Raw genomic sequence first — 25,019 nt, 5'->3', positions numbered from 1 at the left:
AGACAGCAAAACAACTACTAGCAGGTAGCACCAATAGCTGAGTTGCAACTGTTAATTCTTCAGATTTTTGAATTAATTTTATAGCTATTCTGCAGCTATTTCGTAGTTTTGCCCGTCAGTGGAAAAAAAATTCGAATTCTGACCTCCTATCACATTTCACTTGCACAACTGCAGGAAGTGGAAAATGCACAGCTATTTTGACTAATCCAGTAATTCGAAGTTGCAGACCTATTTTTAGTTCTTCCTTGCTGTTTATTTCAGAAGCTGGATCTCTTACAGCTCTGAAAATCCACATTTTCAGCTGCACCACTCTCACACAGTGTTTCAAGTGATGTGTGTGTTGGGCTACTACCAAGGCAGTTAACACAGAGGTAGACATCAATTGACTATAGCAAGTCAGTCAGTACACTTAGTACAATTGCATTTCTCGAAACATTTTGTTCATTCCATATGGCCGAGGAGCAATATGTACCTGAAGAGTATGAGGGAACAAACAATGGAACTTTATGGGCAAGAAAAGCATTCCATTGCAGATTATGTACTGACTGTGGTGAGATGTCAGAAAGAAAATAAGATGACTGTGTCAGTAGCTCCAGGAGGATAAACTGATATTATACAATTCATAACACAGAGGTAAAGCTTAGTCAGGGTGGTCTGACACAGAAACCAGAGCAAGTCAGCAGGTACAGCAATTAATTAGGAAGGCAAATAGAATTGCCCTTAATTGCAAGGTGGATGGAATATAAATGTCTTGCTACAACTATACAGGGCATTGGTGTGACTGAGGAATTAGAACAAGGAACACAAAGCTATTAACAGGCATTTCAGTTAACCTGGACTGGTTTCCCTGCAAGTCACAGAACTGGAGGCAGAATTAAACGTTTCCAAAGAAAAGGGGAAAATGAAGGAGAGACACTGGATCTTGATTTTAAAAATCCAACTCTGATTCCAGTCCAAATTAAACCATATTATTCCCACCCCCTAGAGTGTTTAGGGCGCTTTCTTACAGATAGCCTGATTCCTGGCATCTTCCTCAATATTCCCTCTGTCCTCATTTGTTAATTGATAAAATCCCAGACTCCCACAATGGGACCCTCAAAATATTTCTACTTTTCTACAGGAAACCCTCAGGAAATTACCCTCTGTTAGCCTAATTTCTGGCACCTTGTACTTTTTCTTTTTTTTTATTTTGACTTTTAATTTTCATTGTTTTTTAACTGACTTCAATTGCTTCTTTAAAAAAAAGCCGAGAAGACAAATGCAATGAAGGGGTATAGTTCACCTATTGTTTCCCTTTCTTAACCTTTTGTCTAAATCTAACACTAAACATTGTCCTTAACCCGACTCCATGAGTCTAATATAACACCAAAACCGTAGGAACGTAACCATAATCTAATTACCCTGAATTTAAATGAAACACACTCCGAAACACAAATTACCTCAATCTTATTTCAATGTTAATAAATCTAACCCAACCCGAAGGCCAATACCAACACCATAACCTTAACTCTAAATCACTAACTATAATCGTAATATCCTAAACCGAGCATTAACCCTGATAGTCTTAAACAAAAGCAAACCGCTGTAGATGCTGGCAATCTGAAATAAAAACAAAGTGCTGGAGTAACTCAGCAAGTCTGGCAGCACCTGTGGAGAGTGAAATAGAGTTAACATTTTGAGTGCAATATGACTCCTCTTTAACCCTAAACCACCCCCTATAAGAGAAGTGAAGCTGATTACAAACCACTTGAAGAGAACTTACCTCCTACAAGTTGCAGTTTCTTCTTCTGTTGTTTCTGACTCCTCTCCAGAGCCCCATTAACAGTGAGAATTCAGGACAGAGATGCAGAAGCAGGAGAGTAGGGCACTGACAAATGGGATCTTAATGTATCTGTACATGTGCAAATCCACTGTTTGTTTTCAGAGAGTTATGGGTATCCCACATGTTTGACAGAAATACACTGAGTACTGATTAAATAAGTGTATCAGTGACACTTCTCGGTAGAATGTCAACATTGCAGCCATCTTACTTTTCCATCCTCTCCCAAAAGAAAAAAGTCTTTCTGGGGCACAGATTCATAGATGCAGATCGCTTCACTAGCCAGCCTTTATTAGCCTATGTTAACAATAGCTATCAAAGGTAATTGGATTAGAAATCATGGTTGTATCCTCCCCCGTTGTACTGACACTTAGTTTTTAGAAAAGATTGGGGGTTTTCACTGAACAACAGTCAGGGACCAGAATGCCAAAAGATTTTTCCTGTTAATAGTCTGGGGATTCTGCACGACTGAACCAAACGTGCAACTTTCCTGGTATGTGACTCAATAATCATTCTGAAACTTATTTACTATTTTATTATTATAATAGCAGGCTGTTCAGGTTAGCTATCTGGGTCTATTGTGTAATGGGCAGTTCAAATGTTAGCACTCCATTATGAACTCATAAATATGAATTTAGCTGAGACAACTAGCAGTGCTGTGCACAGACAGGGTCCTTGCAATCTCAGAAAGAGCCCTAAACGCTCTAGCTCCTTTATTAGACTACTTTGATTCATCTGCCTTCTTGTAAAGAACCTTGGCATTCGTTTTCCTGTTTTTATGAGGTTTCTTTGCCTTTATTTTCATGTTTGTTGAAAGGCGAAGATGGCAGTGTAATGGTAATGCCACTGGGCTAGTAAATCAGAGGCCCAGCCTAATGGTCTGAAGACAAGTTTCAAATGGCAGCTGCTGGAATTTAAAGTCAATTAATAAATCTGGAATAAAAAGTTAGTCTCAGTATCCCTGAAAAATCATCTATTGTCATAAAAGCTTGGTTGGATAGTGCCCTTTAGGGAAGGAAATCTGCATCCTTACTTAATCTGGCCAAAATGTGACTCCAACTCCGCAGTAATCTGGTAACACTGACCCTTAACTGCCCTCTAAATGTCCTGAGTGAGCCGCTCAGTTCAAGTGCATTTAGGGATAGGCAATAAATGCTGCAATGTCCATTTCCACAAAATAATTTTTTTTAAAATGTATAACTTCAAAGCTGCAAGCTTGAGGGTAATGGTAGCATGGCGGTCATTGAGGCAGTCAGTGGTGGAGTGGCTTTTGAGGGATTTTTCAAGCTCAGGTACTTGAAAGTGAAGATTCAATCCTCTTTGAACTTTTAATGATATTTGGTAACCCACCCTTAGAAGATTGTACAAAATATAAAAACAGCAAATAGGACTACAAAATAATAAAGGAGAAATTACAATATGAGAGAAAGCTAGCTAGAACTATATAACCAAAAGTAGTAAGTGTTTCTTCAGGTATTTGTAAAGGAAAAAGTAAGCGAAGTCGGCATTGGTCTTTTGAAGAGTCCAGCAGAAAATAAGGAAATGGCAGATGAATTGAATACCTATTTTGCATCTATCTTCACCAAAGACGATACAAATATCATCTCAATAATACCTGTAACTTGAAACAGTTGTAATCACCAAGGAATGGGTAATAAGAAAATTATTAGAACTTAAATTTGACAAGTCCCTAGATCCTGCTGGATTTCATCCTGGGGTCTTGAAAGAATTGAGATAGTGGACGTATTTATTTTAATTTTCCAATGTCAGCTAGATAGTTCAGATTGGAAAAGAGTGAATGCAACTCCGCTCTGCAGGGAACAATAGGTCAATGAGCTTAACATCTGTCATGGGGAAAATGGTAGAACTTATTTTAAGTAGATTATAGCAAGAGATTTAGAAAATTTCAATGCAATTAGGCAGAATCAACATGGCTTAGTGAAAGGGAAATCACGCTGAACTAATTTATTGGAGTTATTTGAAGAAGTAACATGCAATGTGGATAACAGGGAGACGTGCTCTACGAATTCGATTTCCAGGAAGCATTTGATATTGTGCCCCATCAAAGGTTACACAAAAAAAGAGAAGTTTATGCTATTTGGGATAGTGTTAATATAGATAGAGGATTTGTTGGCTAATAGGAAATAGTAGGCATAAATAGGTTATTTTTGTTTGACAAGGTGTTACAAATGTAATGTCATACAAATCTATACGGAGGGATCAGCATTCTACAGTCTAGACCAATGACCTGAATGAACGATCTGTACATATGGTGACTAAACATGTTGTGTATTGATTACACAATGAAAGCTACAAAAGTAAGTTGCAAAGAGGACATAAAGAGATTACACAGGGATAAGGGATAAGTTAAAGGAATGGTAAAAATATGGCAGATGGAGTATAGTATAAAAAATTGTGAACTTGTTCACTTTGGCTTAGGAACAGAACAGCTGCATATTACTTAAATAGAAAAAAGTTGCAAAACTCTGCAGTACAAAGCAAGCTGGGTGTCATGATGCATGAATTACAAAATGTCTATTTCAATCATGTTATAAAGGAAATTACAAATTTTGATTAAACAATTTTTAGGTAATAAGATAATAAAGACCTAAACACCTGAAATTAACAAGAACTGAATGTAATGGAACTGCTTTATTAAAGCGACCTCAAAGACTTATTGGCAATCATAAGCACTCTCACTTCACATCAAAGGTTATTGCAGAAAATAAAATCTTACAGTGTAGGGTGTAGTAAGTTGGCATGGATAGATGATGAGCTGGCTCACAGGAAGCAGAGTAAACATATAGAATCAGAGAATCCCAACATTGTGGAAAGAGGCCATTCAGCCCATTGAGTCTGCATGATCCTTTGAAGAACATCCCACCCAGACCCAGCCCCCACCCAATCCCCATAACCCCATACTTTCCACCGCTGACTAACCTAGCCTGCACATCCCTGGACACTATGGACAATTTAGCCTGGCCAACTCACCTAACCTGCACATCTTCAGACTGTGGGAGGAAAGCGGAGCACTCAGAGGAAAGCTATGCAAACACAGGGAGAACGTGCAAACTCCACACAGACAGTTACCCAAGACTGGAATCAAACCTAGGTGTCTGGCATTGTGAGGCAGCAATGCTAATCACTGAGCCACCATGCCACTCTTAAATGAGTCTTTTTTTGGGGTTGTCAAGATGTAGTGAGTGAAATAACTCCCCAGAGGCCACTATCCTGTCACCTGTTATTTATACATGCATAGTACTTGACACTGGTTCAGCTTCCTCAGAGCCAGCTCTCAGAGTGAGCAGAACCTCTGACACTCTTGTTTATATCTGTCAGCCAGGGCTCCCTGATTGGAACAGGTTAACAGCCCCAATCAGGGAAGTCATTCTATAATGTCCACCTGGATGACCTCATTACAAACACTTCAGTGAGTGGTGTGCAAAAGGGATTGGTGATGGGACCTCAGCTGTTGACAATTTATATAAATGACTTAGATGAAGGGACAGCTGATACGATTGCCAAACTTTCTAAGAACACAAAGATAGATAGGAATGTAAGTTGTGAAGAGACTTAATAAGATATTGATAGGTTAAGTGAGTAAACAAAGATAGAGCAAACTGAGTATAAGGTGGGAAAATGTAAAATTTTGGCAGAAGGAATAAAACAGCATATTTTGTAAATGGTGAAAAATGTTACAGAGGATCTTGGGTGTCCTGGTGTATGAATCCTAAAAGGTTAATATGCAGGTACAGCAAGTAGTTTGAAAAACTAATACAACAAATACAAAATTTGGGAGGTTACGTTTTAGTTATACAGGTCATTGGTGAGACTACGTCTGGAGTATTTGGCCATTTTATTTAATGAAGGATATCAATGTGTTGGAGGTTGTTCACATAAGGTTTAATGCACTAATACCTGGAAAGAAAGATTGTCATATGAGGAAATTTTGGGTAGGGTAGTCTTATATACAGTGGAGTTTAGAAGAATAAGAGGTGACTTGATTGAAACATTTAAGATCTTGAAAAGTCTTGACAGGTTAGATCTGGAGAGGATATTTCCTCTTATGGGAGAATCTAGAACTAGGTATCATTGTTTAAAAACTAGGGGTCGTCCATTTAAAACAAAAATGAGACAGATGCCTTTTCTGAGGGTCCTAAGTCTTTAGAACTCTGCTGCTACCACATTTTCAGGTCAAAAGTGCATGATTATTTTCAAGGCAGAAGTAGATTATTGTTAAGCGAGGCGATGCAAGATTATTTGAGGTAAGTGGGAATTTGAGTTTAGAATTAGATCAAACATTATGTTACAGAATGGTGGAGTAGGCTCAAGTAAGCTTAAATAGCCTACTCTTGCTCCAAATGCACGTCACTCACTTCTGACTCAGAGTTGTGAGTTGTAGTCCCACTTGAAGATTTGAGCACAAACATGGAGACAATGAAGTACTTAGGAAGTGCTGCACTTTCAGGCATGCTGTCTTTTGGATTTAATGTTAAACCAAGGTCTTCTTGGCTCTTTCACATGGATGGAAAATAATGGCACTATTTTGAAGAACAGCAGCAAAGATTTGATGGTCTCCTGGTCAATATTTATCACTCAATCACTAAAATAAATCAACTGCTCTATTTCCAAACAGAGTCTACATTTTCAAAACAAAACAAACATAGACAATGGTGAAGAAACTCAGCAGATCTGGCAGCAGCTGTGGAGAGAGAAGGAGTTAAAATTCCAAGTCTGATATAACTCTTGAGTTCTGAAGTTCTCAAGAGAAATTTTCTCTCTACAGATTTTCTCTTCATGGGCTACAAAGTGAAGTCAAACAGAATTGCAGGCAACAGTACAGCTCTACCTGATGAGTTCAATGCATTCAACACTTGCTTTGAACAGAAGGGCAGTGAAACAACGTCACCTATCCCAGCAGCCTCGGATGAACCGTACCCTTGGTCACCGCTGCAGGTCTTGGCCTTCTTAAGGGTGAACCCACGGAAAGTGATTGGCTCGAATGGAGTCCCCGGCTGAGCAATCAAATCCTGTGCAGACCAGGAATATTCGCAGACATCTTCAATCTCTCCTTACTAAATTCTTAAGACCCCACCTGCTTCAAGAAGACCACCATGATCCCAGTGCTAAAGAAAAATTATGCATCGTACCTCAATGACTACCACTTGGTGGCTCTGACATCCACAATCATGAAGTGCTTTGAGGGGCTCACATCAACTCCAGCCTTCCAGAGTGTCTTGATCCTTTGTAATTTGCCTAACGGTACAGTAGGTCCACTGCCGACGTCATCTTCATGGCCCTACACTCAACCCTGAAAGATCGGCACAACAAGGATGCCTACGCCAGGCTCCCACGTATTGACTACAGCTCAACCTTCAACACCATTCTTGTAAAACTCACCTTCAAACTCTAGGATCTAGGTCTCTGCTCTCCACTCTAACTGGATTCTTAACTTCCTGACCAACAGACCACAATCAATAAGGATAGAAGCAATATCTCCTCCAGAATAATCTTCAACACTGGTGCCCCTCACGGTTGCATACTCAGCCCCCTACTATACTACTTATACACATACACACACATAACTGTGTGGCCAAAGTCCACATCAACTCCATTTACAAGTAAAAACCAAAAGAACTGCAGATGCTGTAAATCAGGAACAAAAACAGAAGTTGCTGGAAAAGCTCAGCAGATCTGGCAGAATCTGTGAAGAAAAAATCAGAGTTAACGTTTCGGGTTCTGAGGAAGGGTCACCGGACCCGAAATGTTAACTCTGATTTATTCGTCACAGATTCTGCCAGACCTGCTGAGCTTTTCCACCAACCTCTGTTTTTGTTCCATTTACGAGTTGGATCTCAAACAACAATGTGACAAGGTACAGGAAGGAGATAGAGTGCTTAATGGCATGTTGTAAAGATAACAATCTTTCCATCAACATCAGCAAAATGAAGGAGCTGATCATTGACTTCAGGAAGCAGAGTGGAATGCATGTTCCTATCTCCATGAATGGTGCTGAGGTGGAACTGGTCAACAGTGTCAAGTTCCTGGGAAAGACAATCACAAACAATCTGTTCTTGACCCCCCCACATTGACATCATGGTCAGGAAAACACAGCAACGTCTCTATTTCCTCAGGAGGCTATGGCAATTCAGCATGTCCATAAAGATTTACAATATTTTGTAGATCACCATAGAAAGCATCCTATCTAAACAAAAACAGGGCAGCTCGGCGAGCAAGTCAACAACAGCATCCTATCTGGATGCATCAGTGTGTTACAGTTACTGCTCTTCCCACAACTATACACAGCTGCGAACACACCCAATCCCTCACACAAACCCCGGCCTTCCATCCATTGTCTTCATTTATATTTCCCCGCTGCATCAGGAAAGCAACCAACTTAATCAAAGACACCTCCCACCCCAGTTATAATCTCTTCTACCTTCAAGCAAAAGATATAAAAGTTTGTATACACATACAGACAGATTCAAGAACAGCTTCTTCCCCACTGTTATCAGACTTTTGAATGAACCTCTTTACTGTTAATATTGATCTCTTTCTGCACCTTCTCAGCAACTGTAACATTGTATCCTGCACTCTGTTCTGTTACCCTGATGCACTTGTATAGTATAATTTATCTGCAAAGCATGTAAGACAACACTTTTCACTGTACATATGACTGTAATAAATCAAATATATCAAATACTTTATAGAGATGCTGCCAGACATGCTGAGTTTCTCCACCATTTTCTTTTTTTGCTCGTTTGTTTGCTTCAGACTTCCAGCAACTGCGGTGTTTTATTTTTAGTTCAAAGGATGGAAAGGGCTTTAAGATGCCCAGTGGTTGTGAAAGCCACTCAACAATTGCAGAAGCTACTCTACCTACCACAGCAACAGTTAACACTTCATCAGGTGTCCAGCCATGCACATGCGCAGCTTTAATTCCCGGCATGAGGCGATCCGTCCATACGATAGGTCACTTTACTCCTTGATTGTCACTAAATTAACCAATAGAGATGCGGTTCTACACAGCGGGTAGTCGGGCGCTGGCGTACTGTCAAATCAGAACAGAGAGGCGGCACTTCCTGTTGGGCCGAGGCGCATTGTTGTGCTATGACGTAAGGAGAGGGAAAATGGCGGAGGTAGCAGCCGCCAAGCGGGGGCAGTGATCAACGCCAGAGCCCGGCACCAGGGATAGGCGACAGGCCAAAGGCCGGGAGAAGGCTGGGTGGGAACCGTGTCCATGGCGAGAACCACCAGCCAAATGGTAGGTAATGACCTGGTGAAAACGCAGGTCCTAATGAATCGGTATGTGGAAATCGTGAGATATAACACACGCTCCCTTCTCTTCAGAGAACATCAAGGAGACGGCAGGCCTTGATGCAGGCCCGTGTCTGGGGAACAAGCTAGGGGGTGAGGGAAGACTGCCTTCTGTCACCATATCGGGGGTCTCTTATAACAACAAGGGCGGAATGGCACTGTTGCGGATTGGGCACCGGTATTGCCGCGGATTGGGAGGGGCACGGAAGGCCTTGGTTTGCTCGTTAATCCCATTCCATAATCTTGTCAAGGTGTGTGGTTGCGGGATTGGGGGTGTAGGGGAGTTGAAGAGAAAGACAGTGCGCGGACATGAAGGATTTGATAAGGGAAGAGCGGGGATTTGCAGTGGCTTAGATGGGGTGATTGAGAGTGAACGATTGTGTCTGGGGAATAAGGGTGCAGGGGCCTACCTGTCTTTTGGAAGGTAAATGGGAATTTGTGCGTGTGTGTTTGGGAGTTGAGGTGTATGCATCTGTCAAGGATTGAAATAGGTGTATGTGCATCTCCATGGTGATGAGTATTGAGGCAGCGATTTGCATGGAAGTGTATTTGGTGTGGCGGGGAAGAAGTGTGTGTGTCTGTGTGGTTGAGGGAGACAAAGTGGGTGAACATCGTGTTGTGGAAATAAGGGGAAGTGGAGTGTAGGTCCATTTGTGGGAGGTAGAGAATGCATGTCCATGTGGAGGGGGTTGGGTGGAGAGAGAGTGCATATCATGTGGAAGTGGCAGAGAGGGGAAGAGCATGTACATATGGGTGTGCTAGAATGTGTCTATGTTGGGAAGGTTGTGATGAGAGCATGTGGATATCTGCAGGTTGGGGATGAATGGGAATGGGGATGTCACCATGTATTGTTGATGAAGCCATGCATGTGTTCTTGCAGATGTGATATGGCACATATTGTGACAAAGGATGTGTGCGTAATTGCAGGGTGCAGGTGTATATGCATGCCAAGGGCTATGATGCACATGTGTTTGAGGACATGGGATATTTACGCATAAGCATAGAGGAGGAGTGTGTGCTTAATTTTTGTACACAAGCATGGAGGGTAATGTGTGTGGATTGGTTTCTGAATGTTGTCTTGAGTTCTTATGTGCAACAGTATCTATTCATTCTGTCACTTACGGACTTTGCAGAATATCCTTCTGAAGTAGGATGGAGGTACGATCAGTTTGACTACTTGGAATAAGTTATTAATTAAACAATATAGGATTTAACTACTGAAGGACTTAATTGGAGTAAGGCATACCTTTTGAAGTAGTGTAATTGAATTTTTTGTTCTTATCCATCTGTAACGAAAAAAGACTTAAATCAGCTAGACAATAAAGTTTGCTTTCTGTAGATTTGATTGCAATGCTATGTCGTAGTTTTGTATAGCTTTTGTTCTAATGTCCTTTACTGAATTTCAAAAGCACCAATCAAATGTATTGCAGGTCTTTCCTTTTATCAGTTTTCGGGATATTGATCAAAAGTTCTGGTGCTCATGTACAGTGATGGTTGGTGGAGATGGTTGTGTCTTGCACTGTTTATCACTAATGATTTATCATTCACTATGGCTGAGGAGATGCATCATTGGATTGATTGCTACTTGTTTAATCTTTCACGGCTTTCTGTTTGAACGAAACTGGGATTTTGCATTTAATAAACACGTCCTAGAAATTCTTGCCATTTGTCTTAGAAAATAGATGTCTGACAGCAGTGAATCGTAAACTGACTTGAATCTTTGGTAATGACTTTCATTTTCTAGTAATGAAGCTGAAATGGTCTTTATAAGTGGTAAAACCCACCCTTTTTAATTTTATAGTACTGTTTGCCATATTTTTGTTTTCACTTGGAACTGATCAGCTATATTCTACTGGTTAGCTTCTCTAATGAAACCTGTTTAGTTGTAATGAACAATCAACAACAAGGTGTATTTTGTATTGCGTAATGTAAAACTGAACTGTTTGTGCACTTGCAGAAGGGATTGTAGTCTAGAGTCTGTGTTTCCTGTAGATAAACTGGTGATTTTTTTTTTCTTAAACCAGTGATAAACAATATCAAGCTCACAAGATAGTCAGCCAACTGCATGATGTGGCACAAAATCATACGCATCAACAAATATCCTTTAAAGCTGTGTGAAAACTTCTGGGCTAATGAGACAAAATCAAACTTGGTTCTTCATTTAGCTCCCTAATCAGTCTTTTCTGTGGGGAAATGTATGACCAAGTGAGGGCTGTACTGCCCTCATGCGCAGAATAAAGAATGACTGTTTGTTGAGGTACAAAATGATGCCAGTGCTGATTGTGTCACGTTGCAACATGTAGGGTATTGAGTAGAGAAAATTGCAGATGGCATAGAGTATCTGGAGAAGAATTTCAGATCTGGGCTAGAGATCAGGTATTTTTGTTGTCAGCCCACACGACTTTCAATCTTCTGATCAGCTAAATGGTGGCATATTAGTACTTGGAGTTTTAGTTTAAACAGAAACAGCAATAGTGTTCCTTTTATGTATGGATATTTGAAGGTGTCACTATTGTAAATAGAAACATAGAAGATTGGAACAGGAGTAAACCATTCAATCCCTTGAGCCTGCTCTGCCATTCAATGTGATTGTAGCTGAACATTGAGCTCAAACCTTAATCCTGACCTCCCCCCATATCCCTTTAGCCACGAGAGGTATATCTACCTCCTCCTTGAAAACACGTTTTGGCCTCAACCACTTTGTTAGTGAATTCCACAGGCTCAGCATTCTCTGGGTGAAGAAATTTCTCCTCCCCTCAGTTCTAAAGATTTTACCCATTATCTTCAAACTATGACCCATGGGCCTGGACCCCCCCATCATTGGGAACATCCTTCCTTCACCTAACGTCTCTCATCCTGTTAGAAATTTATAGGTTTCTATGAGATCCTCTCCATTCTTTTAAACTCCAAAGAATACAATCCTAACCAACTCAATTTCTTCTTGTATGTCAATCTGCCATTCCAGAAATCAATGTGGTAAACCGTCATTGTGCTCCCTATACAGCAAAAACATCCTTCCTCAGATGAGAAGCTGCTCACTACATTCCAAGCTTGGCTTCCCCAATATCTTGCATAATTGCAGCAAAATATCTTGTTCCTATACTTGGATAAAATCATAGTGAGAGGATTCTGTCCTGGATAATGGTAGAAATGGGTCTCATGGAGATCACTGATCAAAACACAGTCCTTTTTCTTTGAGTTCAAAGGTTAATTGCATAAATTTCTCTGGAAAATCTGTTATTGGGATTTTAATTTTACAAATTCGTATGGTGATTGGGGTTAAATAATGTGCGTACAGTAGATATACCTGAATATTTTAACTGATTACAATTTCTTTTTCCTGGCAAAGTTCCTAAATAATGTGATTGAGTATTTTGAGGGTTAGAGAGGGAAGAAAGTGGGCTGAGGCTGGTCACATGACATGCTGCTTTTTCCTCACAGTTTGTCTCTGTTGTGGTACTGCTGTAATTACCCCTTGGTGCTGGCAGGAAAGAGAACTACCCAAATCAGTAGTGAAAAGGCTGTTTAAAATTGTCAAAACAACCCAGGTTCCACAGCATGGGGATGGCAGGGAATTGCCACTAGTATCGCGGTTTGAATATGGGCCAGAGAACACTTGCACGGTTGCATACTGGAGAACCATCAGAGGAGAGAGAAAAACAAAATTCCCCTTAGGGTGCAAAAACATACTTTTTTTTTGAAAAGCTCTACTTTCTCATTTGTGTTCAAGGATATCGCTGTTTTGTTCATTTATCCTGCCAGTGTACCTGTAAGGTTTAGTTCTTTGTGAATTAAAATGCTCACATTTAATATCTGAATGTTGCCTAATCTGTACTGAAATGTTTAAATTTATACTTTTAAATCTAATTGTCTTGGGACAAGCTCAGTATTAGGCGGAGGGATGGGAAAAAATGAGATATGTAATACCCCTCCCTAGTAGCCCTGAATGTGTAACGTTTTGAGTCAACCATATATTGGATGTCCTGCGGAAGCCAGAACGGGTATGTTCTTTTTCGTAAACACCTCAGTGAACCAGTTTGAGTTCTGTAGGGAAGTAAAAGTAATTGGTAGCTGTTTCAGAGAGCTGGTACAAGTAAGATGGACTGAATGGCCTTCTCCCAAGTTGTGTTAATCTATGACTCCTTGATTTTCCATAGTTTAACAATTCTCAAGGTTGTTTTACAGCTAACAGTTCACAAATTGCAGATTTATTGTATTCAATTTCACAGCTAAGATTTGAACTTGCAACCTCTGGATTGCTGCCCAATGTCATAACTATTACAATAGCTCTCATTTTAGGTCAAGGGATACTTGATTAAATGCAAATCATTTCCATTGAAAGATTGAACCAAGGTATCCGGAGAGGTATCACTTCTCTCAGCAGTAGCTCTGCAGGATTTGCTAGAAGTTGTTGGTTTTTGACTGTCAGAATGTAATTCCAGCAAAGTACACAAGTAAATAAAAAGACAGAATTTTGAAGATCTTAGAACAGACATTCTATCAATATCTAAAAGAAAAAGAAGGTCTGAAATAAATGGTACCAATCTAAAGAAGTGATTGACCCATGTTTTTTTAGGAGTTGAATGACCTGGTGTTTCCCGAAATTCTCTCTTTATTTTAGATTCCATCTAAATTACTTTTAGTTCCTCTTGTGTAAACAAGTGTTTATTCATATCGGCCAACACAGATGACAGTCGCTTTTTGTCAGGACTCAAATTTGTTTTTCAATAAGAAAAATCATTCAGTGTCACTAACTTTGACAGAAGCACACGAGCTACCAAATTAGTGTTTTTTTGGAAAAAACTTTTCCTTTAGAAGAAGCGTTACTTAAAAAGCAGTTTCTATACTCCAGTGATCAGAGACCCACAAATGAACCACTAAAATATTTTAGCAAGTTACTGACATGCTACTCAGGAACACACAAGTAAACAGCAGGCCCTTGTGCTTTAGTTCCCAAATTAAATCAAACCTAATTTCAACGATGCAAGTTCCAAGCCGAAAGAAAAAGATAAACAGGAAGGACAGCAAGCTGTCATTAGACAGCAACTTGACCTTGCAAAAGTGTTTGTTTAGTCACAAATTGAATATTAAAGGCTACTGTATTTGTTAGAAGCAGACTTGCAAATTAATTAACGTTTTTCCACACTCAGAACTGCAAGCTAATCAGCAGTATTACTGCAACCAATGCAGGCTTGGCAGTAATCTGTATCATTAAAATAGCATGCATACACACAGACAGACATAACATTATATAGTTCACGTACACCTATAGCACTACAATCTGTCTGTCCCAATAAGGTTAAGGAGGGTGGTGGGGATAGAGTGGATTTGGAAAGGCTGAGAGTATCCACTTCAGATCAGTATTGAATAATTTATGCGAATGGCATATGGAAAGAAATTAAGCTCACAGTTAGCTGTGATGGCCTATATGGATAAATAGCATAACTTTTACTTTCTGTTTACAAGCATCTTGTAACGTCAACACATTACCCACTGTCCCTCCTCCTGTTTTAAAAATCATCTCTGCTTCCACCGTCTCTGTAGGCAGTGTGTTCCAGGCCAGCACCACTGGTTGCATGAAAATTTTTTCTTCAGTCCTGCTGCATTTCTTGTCCAAAACCTTGAATCTGTGCTGCTAGACCTTGTGCCATCAGCAGTAGGAACAGCTTTCCTTTGTCTACCTTATCTAAACCTGTCAAATGCTTGTATATTTCTATCAAATATGTCCTCTGTATCCTTTACTTCAAGGAGAACAACCCGTGTTTCTTCAACATAGTCTTACAACTAAAAGTTCTCATCCCTGGAATCATTATGGCAATTCTTTAAAGGATCCTTTCATCCCTTCTAAAATATTGTGACTCAAACTGAATGCAATGTTCTGGCTGTGGCCACAACCAGCGCTTTATACAGTTTCGGTGAAACCTTGCTGCTATTATACTCTGGATCTTAGGCTTCACAGAGTGATACAGCACAAAAACAGGCCCTTCAGCCCAACTCCTCCATGCCGACAGGTTCCCTAAATTGAACTCGTCCCATTTGCTGTGTTTGGTTCATATCTCTCTAAACCTTTCTTATCCACATACCTATCCAAAAGTCTTTCAGTATTGTAATTGTACTTGCCTGTACCATTTCCTTTGGCAGTTCGTTCCATATATATACCAATGTCTGTGTGGAAAAAGTTGCCCTTCAGGTCCTTTTTAAATCTTTTCCCTCACTCCTTAAACCTGTGTCCTCTAGTTTTGGACTCCCCTATGCTGCGGAAAAGATTTTGGCTATTCCCCTTATCGATGCCCCTCATAATTTTATAATCCTCTATAAGGTCACCCCTAGCCTCCTGTGTCTGAGAGAAAATAGCCCTAGTTTATCTAATCTTTCCTTACAACACAGCCTTCCATTCTTGCTAAAATTCTTGTGAATCTTTTTTGCCCTTTCCAGTTTAATAATGTTTGTCCTGTAGCAGGGTGACCAGAACTGTACACGCACTCCAAATGTGGCCTTACCAATGTCTTGTACAGCTGTTATGTGAAGTCCCACCTCCTGTATTCATTGCTGTGATCGATGAAGTCAAGTATGCCAAACGCTTTCTTCACCACCCTACCTGTGACGTCACTTTCAAGGAGCTAAGTAACTGCACCCCTAGGTCTCTCTGTTCGATAACACTCCTGAGGGCCCTACCATTAATTATGTAAGTCCTGCCGTGGTTTGACTTACCGAATTGCAACATCTCGAACTTCTCTGAATTAACTGCATTTGCCATTCCTAAGTCCGCTGGCCCAGTTGATCAAGATCCCTTTGTACTCTTAGATAACCTTCAATGTCCACTGTACCATCAATTTTGGTGTCATCCACAAATATACTAACATGCCTCCTACGTGTTCATCATTTATATAAACAATTTGGATGACAAACAATGGACCCAGTACCGAACCTTGTGGCACACTGTTAGTCATGTCGGGAAAACAAAACTCTACCACCACCCTGTCCCCTAATGTCAAGCCAATTTTGTATCCACTTGGCTATCTCTCCCTACATCCCATGTGATCTAACCTTACTGTGTTCTTGTGTTGCATGTGCAAAGAATTAGCATGCAGGTTCAGCAAGTAATTAAGGAAACTGGAATTTTGGCTTTTATTTAACCTACTTCTAATCAACCTGTTCAGAGTGGAGGATATGGAGGAGATAATGAGAAGGGAAGGAAGGCAGATTGGGGTTTGTTTGAATGTTGTTGCTGGTTTCCTCAGTATGTGTGTTGAAACAAGGAACAAAGTGGATCAAATTTCCAAACCTGACTATTGAACAGCTTTCTTTGGGAAGATGTGCATGTTGATGTTTGCTGGTACCTGTTCGGCTTTCGTGGAATTCTCCCAATTGGTCAATTTACACTCCGTAAAGCCTGATTATTAGTGCCCCCTTGAGTGAATTATCAGAGGATATTGTCCTCTGAGATTCTATATTGATTTAAAGAGGTCTAAATTTAAGAGTGCCTTAATCATTATTTATTGCTGTGCTATTATTCCTTTGTAAGGGAAACACCTCATTTTGCACCAGTCTTTGTATTTGTAATGGAAGTAACAACTAAGCTTAGAGGAGGGATGACAAATAGGCTGCCTTGTTGAATATAGAATGTAAGTGCAAATTGTGGAGATGTTGTGTGGTTGGGAGCATGGTTGAGGAGATTTTTAAGGAAAGCTAACAGAGAAAGAACAAAGGCTGTGTCAGGACAATAGAGTGTGGGAAGTCAGGATTGATTCCTGCACCAATTCAGGAATTGGTAGCCAATCAGTCAAACTCTGCACGTATCCTAATATTCACAAAATTGTATTCGCCCCTCCCTCCGTTTGCTCATTGACTTCGAGCCTGACAGTGCAATACTGCAATGTTGCATGTCCCTAAAGTGAATCTACTATTCCTTGTTTCTTCAGCTGTCTGGGCTTTTAAAGCTGGAGTTCCTGTCCTAAACTTCTCTCCCTCTTTTGTGATGCTACTTAAAACCTATTTCTGTGACCAAGTTTTTGGGCATTTTTCCTGATAGTTTATGTGAAATTTTTGTTTCATAGCTCTCCTGTGAAGCACTGTGGAACACTTTACCCTCTTAAAAGTGCCTTAATAATGCAAGTTTTCAGTGATAGGTAGATGGATGTCTTACAAACACCCACCAGTATGCTTGCTTGGAGAAGCAAAAGAGTTTGAGTAGTATGATGCAAGCTTATCGTGCTGATATTGGGAAAGTATCTTTCTGTATGATGACAGCACATCCGGAAATGGCCCATTCCTCTTATGTGTTTAATTTTGAGTGTGCATGAGGCACAGAAGAGCTGGACAGAAACTGCTAATAAAACAACTATCAAAAGAATGATTCTGCATTGTTCAGGGTATTTTCTAATGTAATTTTCTACCTGCTCTTCCTGTTGGCTGTCCTAGTGAATTTGACAGGTTTACTGTCGGGTTGTGACCAGCTGTGAGAGCATGTGCCTTTTGAACCAACTGGCAAGATTTCACAGCCATGAAGAGTTGGTTGGAGATTGTTTGCAGTAATGATCACATCTAGGATATTTTTATTCTGAGGCTAGAACAAAAGTAGAACACTCAACCATTTTCATATAGCCTTTTTAAAGTTTAACAGTGCTTAAACAGAATTATAGTCATTCCTAGACTACAGAAAACACCAGAGGAAATAGAAACTATTTAAAAACAAAGCAGTTGGAACCACTTCAACTCCCCCCTCCCATTCCTCATACGACATGTCCATCCTGGGCCTCCTGCAGTGCCACAACGATGCCACCTGAAGGTTTCAGGAACAGCAACTCATATTCCACTTGGGAACCCTGCAGCCCTATGGTATCAATGTGGATTTCACAAGCTTCAAAATCTCCCCTCCCCCTACCGCATCCCAAAACCAGCCCAGCTCATCCCTGCCTCCCTAACCTGTTCTTCCTCCCACCTATCCCCTCCTCCCACCTCAAGCCACACCCCCATTTCCTACCTACTAACCCCTTGACCTGTCCGTCCTCCCTGGACTGACCTATCTCCTCCCTACCTCCCCACCTACACTCACCTTTACTGGCTCCATCCCCGCCTCTTTGACCTGTCTGTTTCCCCTCCACCTATCTTCTCCTCCTATCCATCTTCTATCCGCCTCCCCCTCTCTCCTTATTTATTTCAGAACCCCCTTCCCCTCCCCAGAAGGGTCTAGGCCCGAAACGTCAGCCTTCCTGCTCCTATGATGCTGCTTGGCCTGCTGCGTTCATCCAGCTCTGCACCTTGTTGTCTCAGTTGGAAGAGGCATGGTTTTGCATTTCAATGTCACTAAGTTTTCATTTTCACAGTTCTCTAAACTCTTAACTCACCAAACTTTTTTTTTAAATGGAATACACATTTGTAATCACCTAATTCTGGTGTACTTGAGGACTGGTGAATTGAAGGCCATATACTTTGCTTAGACTGCAATCATCAGAGACCAAAGCAGAACGTGCATACCTGTTGATTGATACCTTATTTTACATTTAATCTCAAGTTGATATTCGGTTTCTTTTTAACTAGTTCCAGTCTGCTGTCTACTAGTTCAACTGAAGTTTGTCATAGTTCCAATTTCTGTTGGCTCTAGAATCAAATATTTTAAACAATAATGTGCTCAGTGGACTGAGTATAGAGTGGAATCTATTTCAAGCTAATGCCCATATATGGTTGGTTGAGTCAGAAATCTGTTTTGTTTTTCAATTTTTTTTTGTCAATAACACTCCCTAAGCAACTGCCAAGAAACACGGAACAAATCTCTTTAGATAAGGCTTCTTCCCCAGTACTCTTACACCTCCCAACAAAAAAATCAACAATATCTGACAAATAGTTTTCTCCCAGACAGCTGATTCACATTTATCGAATCACTTCAATCCAATGTACTCCTGAATAAACTTGTCTAAGCAGCCAGTCATTCAGTGCTGTCACTGATGTTAATATTTTTTCAGGAGCCAATGTATTTGAGTCCTGGGGGTTGATGGACAATTCAATAACACAACAATTTGGTCAGGAACGTAAAAATCTCCCAGCCTTGACTTCTATGCTTTTGCACCTCTGTATATGTCCCATATCTCCCTCTTGGGTGTTTCTTGTCACTTCTTCGCCCCATTCCTCTCTCTTTGCCTAAGGTGAAGATTCACACAGACCACAACTGATTCTCAATTCTGCAGCATCTACACAAGTAATATTAGACAAACCAGTGAGGCTAAAGGCAAATAAGTTCCCTGGCCCTGACGGCTTGCATTGAGGATCCTAAAAAAGTAGCAACAGAAATTGTGGATTCATTGGTGTAATTTTCCAAAATTCCTTGGTTTCTGGAAAAGTACCGGAGGATTGGAAAATTGCCAGCGTGTCACCCCTATATATGTTGTTGGAAAAATATTGGAATCAATTACTAAGGAAGTAATGACAGCACTTTTGGAAAATTGTAATCCAATCAACCAGAGTCAGCATGACTTCATGAAAGGGAAATCATGTCTGACTAATTTTTGTTTTAGTTTTATAAGTAAGTTTCAACCAGATTGAATAGAGGGGACCAGTAAATCTGTTATATTTGGTCTTCCAGAAGGTGAAGAAAAGGTATCTCCCAAAACATTACATCATAAGATAAGAGCCCATGGTGTTGTGAGGAGTATATTGGCATGAATAGAGAATTAGCTTATGGGCAGGAATCAGCAAAGGGGATAAGGGGTTCTTTCTTAGGCTGGCAACTTGTAACCTGCCAGGTTCCACAAGAATCATTGCTGGGACCGCAACTGTTTACATTATATTGATGAAATGTATAAGATTCTTCAGGGGCTTGACAGAGTCCATGCATATGTTTATAGCTGAGATAGATTCTTGATCAGTAGCGGAGTCGAGGGTTATGGGGAGAAGGCATGAAAGTGGACATGAGAATGTCAGATCAGCCATGATCCTGTTGTATGGTGGTGTGCGCTCAAGTGGCCAGGCAGCCTGTTCTGTTCCTATATCTCATAGTCTTAAAAACAATACCAAAATTTTTAGAGTACTGGTTGAGCAATTCAAGATGAAAAATGCAGTGTAGCATGCAACAAGTATAAAGTACCTTTAATATAATGTAAAATATACAATATAATATAATATCCCAAGGCATTTCATAGAAGCATTATAAAGCAAAATATGACACCACCCATCTTAGGAAAATCAGCCTGTGTACCCAGTCTTGATTGCTTTTACACCTAGAAGGTGCACATTTCTGGAATTTAAGTCATTTAAGACGGTGACTCCAAATTTAATCACTTTCAAAAAGAGGGCACTGGATACCAATCAGGAGAGAAGAACAATGAAGTGTATAGTATTTTCACAATATTGGGACCTTGAGAAGAGACCAATGAGCTATTATCTTCTCGTTACACTACAACCAGTTTGCAGACAGTAAGACCCTATCGACATTATTGATACTACATCATGCATGCGATCTATTTAGGAGATATGGACTGATAAATTGAGTGTTGGCAAGGAGAGTGAGAGAACTCCCTGATCCAGTACCTTCAAATCTTTTACATATATCTGAACAGACAAACTGAAGCTCTCTCTATCCTCTCATGAAAGATAGCACCCCTGCCAGCTCTGCATCCTCTCAACACTACACTTAATGTTGGCTTAATTTTGTACTCATGTTTCGGGTGTGAGGCATGAACTTCATCATTAGACTCTAGTGAAATCATTTGAGCAAACTAACATGGGAATGAGATCTTAATTTGCTTTTTCCTCTTTCCAATTTGGGAAGTCCTGCTGTTGCCAACCTAACTTAGTATGGGCAGGATTGAGTGAAGTCAGCATCTTAGATGTAAAATCACTTGCAAGACTCAATATTGCCTTGTATCAATGACCTTGTTTACAAGATTGGTGAGGACAATGGAAACTTGCTTTGTCAGTTGCTCCTCACTAATGAAGATACAATAGACTAGATTGAAAGAAGTACGAGTAAAACACTCAGAGATAGTAAGAACTGCTGATGCTGGAGTCAGAGATAACACATTGTGGAGCTGAAGGAACACAGCAGGCCAGGCAGCATCAGAGGAGCAGGAAAGCTGACGTTTTGGGCCGGGACCCTTCTTCAGAAATGGGGGAGCGGGAAGGGAGCTCAGAAATAAATAGAGAGAGGTGGGGTGGGGTTGGGGAAGGTAGGTGGGGTGGTGATTGGTGAGTACAGCTAGGCAGTGATGGGGATTGGTCAGTGGGGTGGGAGGAGCGGATAGGTGGGAGAGAAGACGGACAGGTCAGGGAGGCGGGGATGAGAGGGAGGGTTGGTCATGGAATGAGGCCAGGGTGGGGAGATTTTGAAACTAGTAAAGTCCACATTGAGACCACCCATTTCAGAGCTCCCTTCCCCTCCCCCCACTTCTGAAGAAAGGTCCCAACCCGAAACGTCAGCTTTCCTGCTCCTCTGATGCTGCCTGGCCTGCTGTGTTCCTCCAGCTCAACACTATGTTACAAGTAAAACACTGCTTGGACAGTGAGGAGGGAGGAGATGAATGGGCAAGTGTTACACCCTGTGTGATTGCATGGGAAACTGCAACAGAGCTCTTACATTGGTTGATTACATATCTGTCTACAATTCTAGTGCCTTTACAGATAAAGAAAAGCTTGTCCAAAGTTAGCTCAGTATCTGTAGGTGGCAAGCAAAATGTCAATAACTTTCCATCCCATGCTGTTCTCGTGTAGATCATGGTATTTGAACAGAGACCAGTCAGTAGAGCATTCCTGGTTTTAATTGGTCGTGTGCTGTGATGATAGGTGTTTGTGTTTTTGTTTTGAGGTGGGATTTTAAATCGGTGTCATATCGGTGATGGTCTGTCTTTGTGAAGGTGTTTAGTAATTAACTATGTCACTCTTTCCAAAGCCATGATTCTAAACTAGTTCACACCTTCTGGAACGTTAAGCAAGTTTGTTTATACTATGGGGATTTATGACCAGAAAGAGAAACATCAAACCAATAACTTGGAAGTCTAGGATGAGCAAGTTTTTAATGACCTATGATGAAATCTGGTCACATTTTGGTTTTGGATCTGACTTGTCAATTAGTAACATCGGCTGGGATCATGGCACATAGGGTATAGGTCTGCAGCTAGTGTTGCCTTTAGATCCAAAGAATTGAGTCTACTTGATATTGCAGGATCACATGGAAATTGCAGTAAAGGCAATTATACCAAGAGTGGCAAATTGCCATGGACAAACATGCATATTTGAGAAGGACTAAATGGGCATCTAAAGCTATTTATTTTCTCATGTCTAGTGTCTATAGCAAAGGTCACTACTGTATGTCATGTTAGCATCAGGTACACTGGTGTTGCTCACCACCTGAGTGCTTTCGTGAATTCAACTGTGCAAGTACCTTTCTAGCATGCACCCAGCAACTTTTTTAAATGTCAAACTGCAAGGTCTGCAGCTGGAGTTTCTTGAATTTCTGAAACTCTTGTGGAAAACTTCTTTTAAATTAAGTATTAATGATAAAATAATAACCTTTGCTACTTTCCCAAGGCATGAATATACGAGAGAATTATGAAATGGTATTATTTATGTCTGATCACATTTAATTATCAGTCAGGGTTCTCTACAGAAAATGTTATTGTCATGCTGTGAAAGATAAGTTCATCTGAGAGTTGAGAAAGCAGGATGTCCTGTTGTGAAATTGTTGTAATGAGCTGTGTCCTCCTGTTATTTTATCAAACGCTTTGCTTAAGATGTCGTTATATTCCTACCGTTCTGGTTTCTGAACCTGTTTCTTGAGGCACAATCAACAAAATTTCCCTGAGCATGTATTTGTGGCCACACTAAGCTGTTGTACAGTGAATGGTGAGCATGGATCCTTTCCCATTTGTTGTTTGCTTGTGTGTGCATGTGACAATCAAGAGTGGGAGCCTTGTTTGTCATCGCTGCTCCAACTTTAAGCTTGGGTAAACAAAGTTGGTTTGGATACGCATTCAATTTCTTGATCCCCTTTTCCAAATTCCTTCACTCTCTCTCTTCTGAGCAGGTAGGATGTGCTTTGGCATAAAATTGTGTTCATTTGTTTTTAGAGCAAATCAGGTTTTTCTGCTACTTTATCACTTGCACTGCCAGAAGTAATTGTCTGTGGGCTTGACTTCATACGTTGCAGCAACCACTTGGTACTATATAAGTATTCTTCAAAACTAAACAGCTTCGCTTGGAGAATGGGAAGAGATGGACAAATCACAACTCTGTGTTCAGTTGACATCCAAACACATGCACATCTCAACATTAAAACTTGGGGAATATGACACAGTTCACCCATCTTAGGATAAAAGAGAGTGAGTGCAGGATGTGTGTTGTCACCTCAATGTTTATGTTCTTTCATATTGACCTAGTATTAAGTTAAACTTACTGCAAGCAAACAAACAGGAGCAATACTGTTCATATCCCTTGTCAGTGGTGGGATGTTGTCGTGATAATGTTCAACATGGATTATAATTTTCAAAATCAGAAATTGCTGTAAAATTTTGTTTCTGACTTCCAGCATCCACAGTTCTTTGGTTTTGCAATTATAATATTCAACTTTTTCATCTGATTTTTAATACCAGTCACCACCATGAACTAAAGTGTCAAAAACGGCAAACGTTGACCTAAAATGGCAGCTGTGATCACCTGACCCAAGATTGAACAAATCCAGGAAACTGATGCAGTGTCCTAAATTGGCTGCATTGAAATTACAATTTCATTCAAAAACAGTGAAACCTAGGTGACTAAGTCAGTATTGTGTTATCTGTCCCCTGCTTAATTTATACTTATCATAAGTTTGCATACTGGGAAATGAACGATTGCTCTGCTGTTCCAAGCTGAATGCTTTGCAGGCAATGATGACAGATTCTGGAATACACAAATGGACCCTACTTAGCAAAGTGAAGAATATGGATTCTTCATTATAGATCTGGGAAAGCTTGTTCTCGTTCCCATTTCTCCTCTTGTGTCTTATTCGTCAAAAGAAGAGTCCAGTGATTAAGCAACTGGGAAAGCCACCATTCACTGAGGACTGTACAAACTTCCGTACTGATAAGGAAGCAAGAAAACAGCTAAACGACTTGGGTTTTACTATTGCTACTTGAGGACTTTAAAAGCTGTTTGTTTTTTTCTTCCTGTTTCCTCATTCAGGGCAGTAGGTAATACTCGAAAAAAAACTTTGGATAGGCCCTTTCATCTTGATCTGATTAACTAAGTTTTAATTGAGGTGTAATAGCTGCATACCAAAATGAAAATAAAAAATATTTGTTGCCACTGATTGAGAGGGCCTTAAAAGATAGGAGCCAATATCCACCTCTTCACCTGGTCAAACAGACCATACTGCAGACTCTAAAACGTTGCTGACCTATAACCTCTTGTATCTCTATTTCCTGCTTTCACTGAAAATCTGTCACGTTCAATTCTATATTTTAAATGCACACCTGTTTACACCTTCAGGTGTAATGAGGCATTCAATTTAATATATTGTTCACCTTTTCTTAGTGTTTGAGGTTATTTCAAGATAATTGATTGGAATTCAGTTTGTTTTCAGTAATAGAGTTTTAAACTTCAGAGAGGTCTTTTTCTTTGTCACACATTAATAAACTTTCTCCGAGTATGTTGTGTGTATTCTAAACTTTCTTGTTTTTGCTGGTAATATTGGTGTCTGAAGCATTTAGTTCTCTTATTTGATAATGATATAAAAATAAATGCCCTGAGATGTGCGTAGAGCCTAGAATTCTTCATATCTTTGGTTTTCCTGCTTTTGCATACTGTGCTCCCTATGAGCACTCATATGTATAGTGATGTGCTTGTGTGGATGGGGTATTTAGGTGTGTTGAATTTAGATTTTTAAAGTTCTGAACATTTTAAGAGAAATGTAAAACTG

At 40.2% G+C, this 25,019-nt stretch overlaps 1 protein-coding gene across 1 annotated transcript in view; it reads left to right on the top strand.

Annotated features, from left to right (window-relative positions):
- The first annotated feature begins 8,863 nt into the window (after positions 1 to 8,863).
- The window catches only part of LOC125485684 (3-phosphoinositide-dependent protein kinase 1-like), a 72,939-nt gene continuing 56,783 nt past the window's right edge, over positions 8,864 to 25,019 (top strand). The window contains exon 1 of the mRNA XM_048609715.1: positions 8,864 to 9,083. Within this exon, the coding sequence (XP_048465672.1) occupies positions 9,060 to 9,083 (24 nt within the window). The 5' untranslated portion in view covers positions 8,864 to 9,059. The remainder of the gene's footprint in view (positions 9,084 to 25,019) is intronic.

This window comes from Rhincodon typus, chromosome 21 (genome assembly GCF_021869965.1).
Source record: "Rhincodon typus isolate 14 chromosome 21, sRhiTyp1.1, whole genome shotgun sequence".
Lineage (NCBI taxonomy): Eukaryota > Metazoa > Chordata > Chondrichthyes > Orectolobiformes > Rhincodontidae > Rhincodon > Rhincodon typus.
This window is presented reverse-complemented; position numbering and strand designations above follow the sequence as displayed.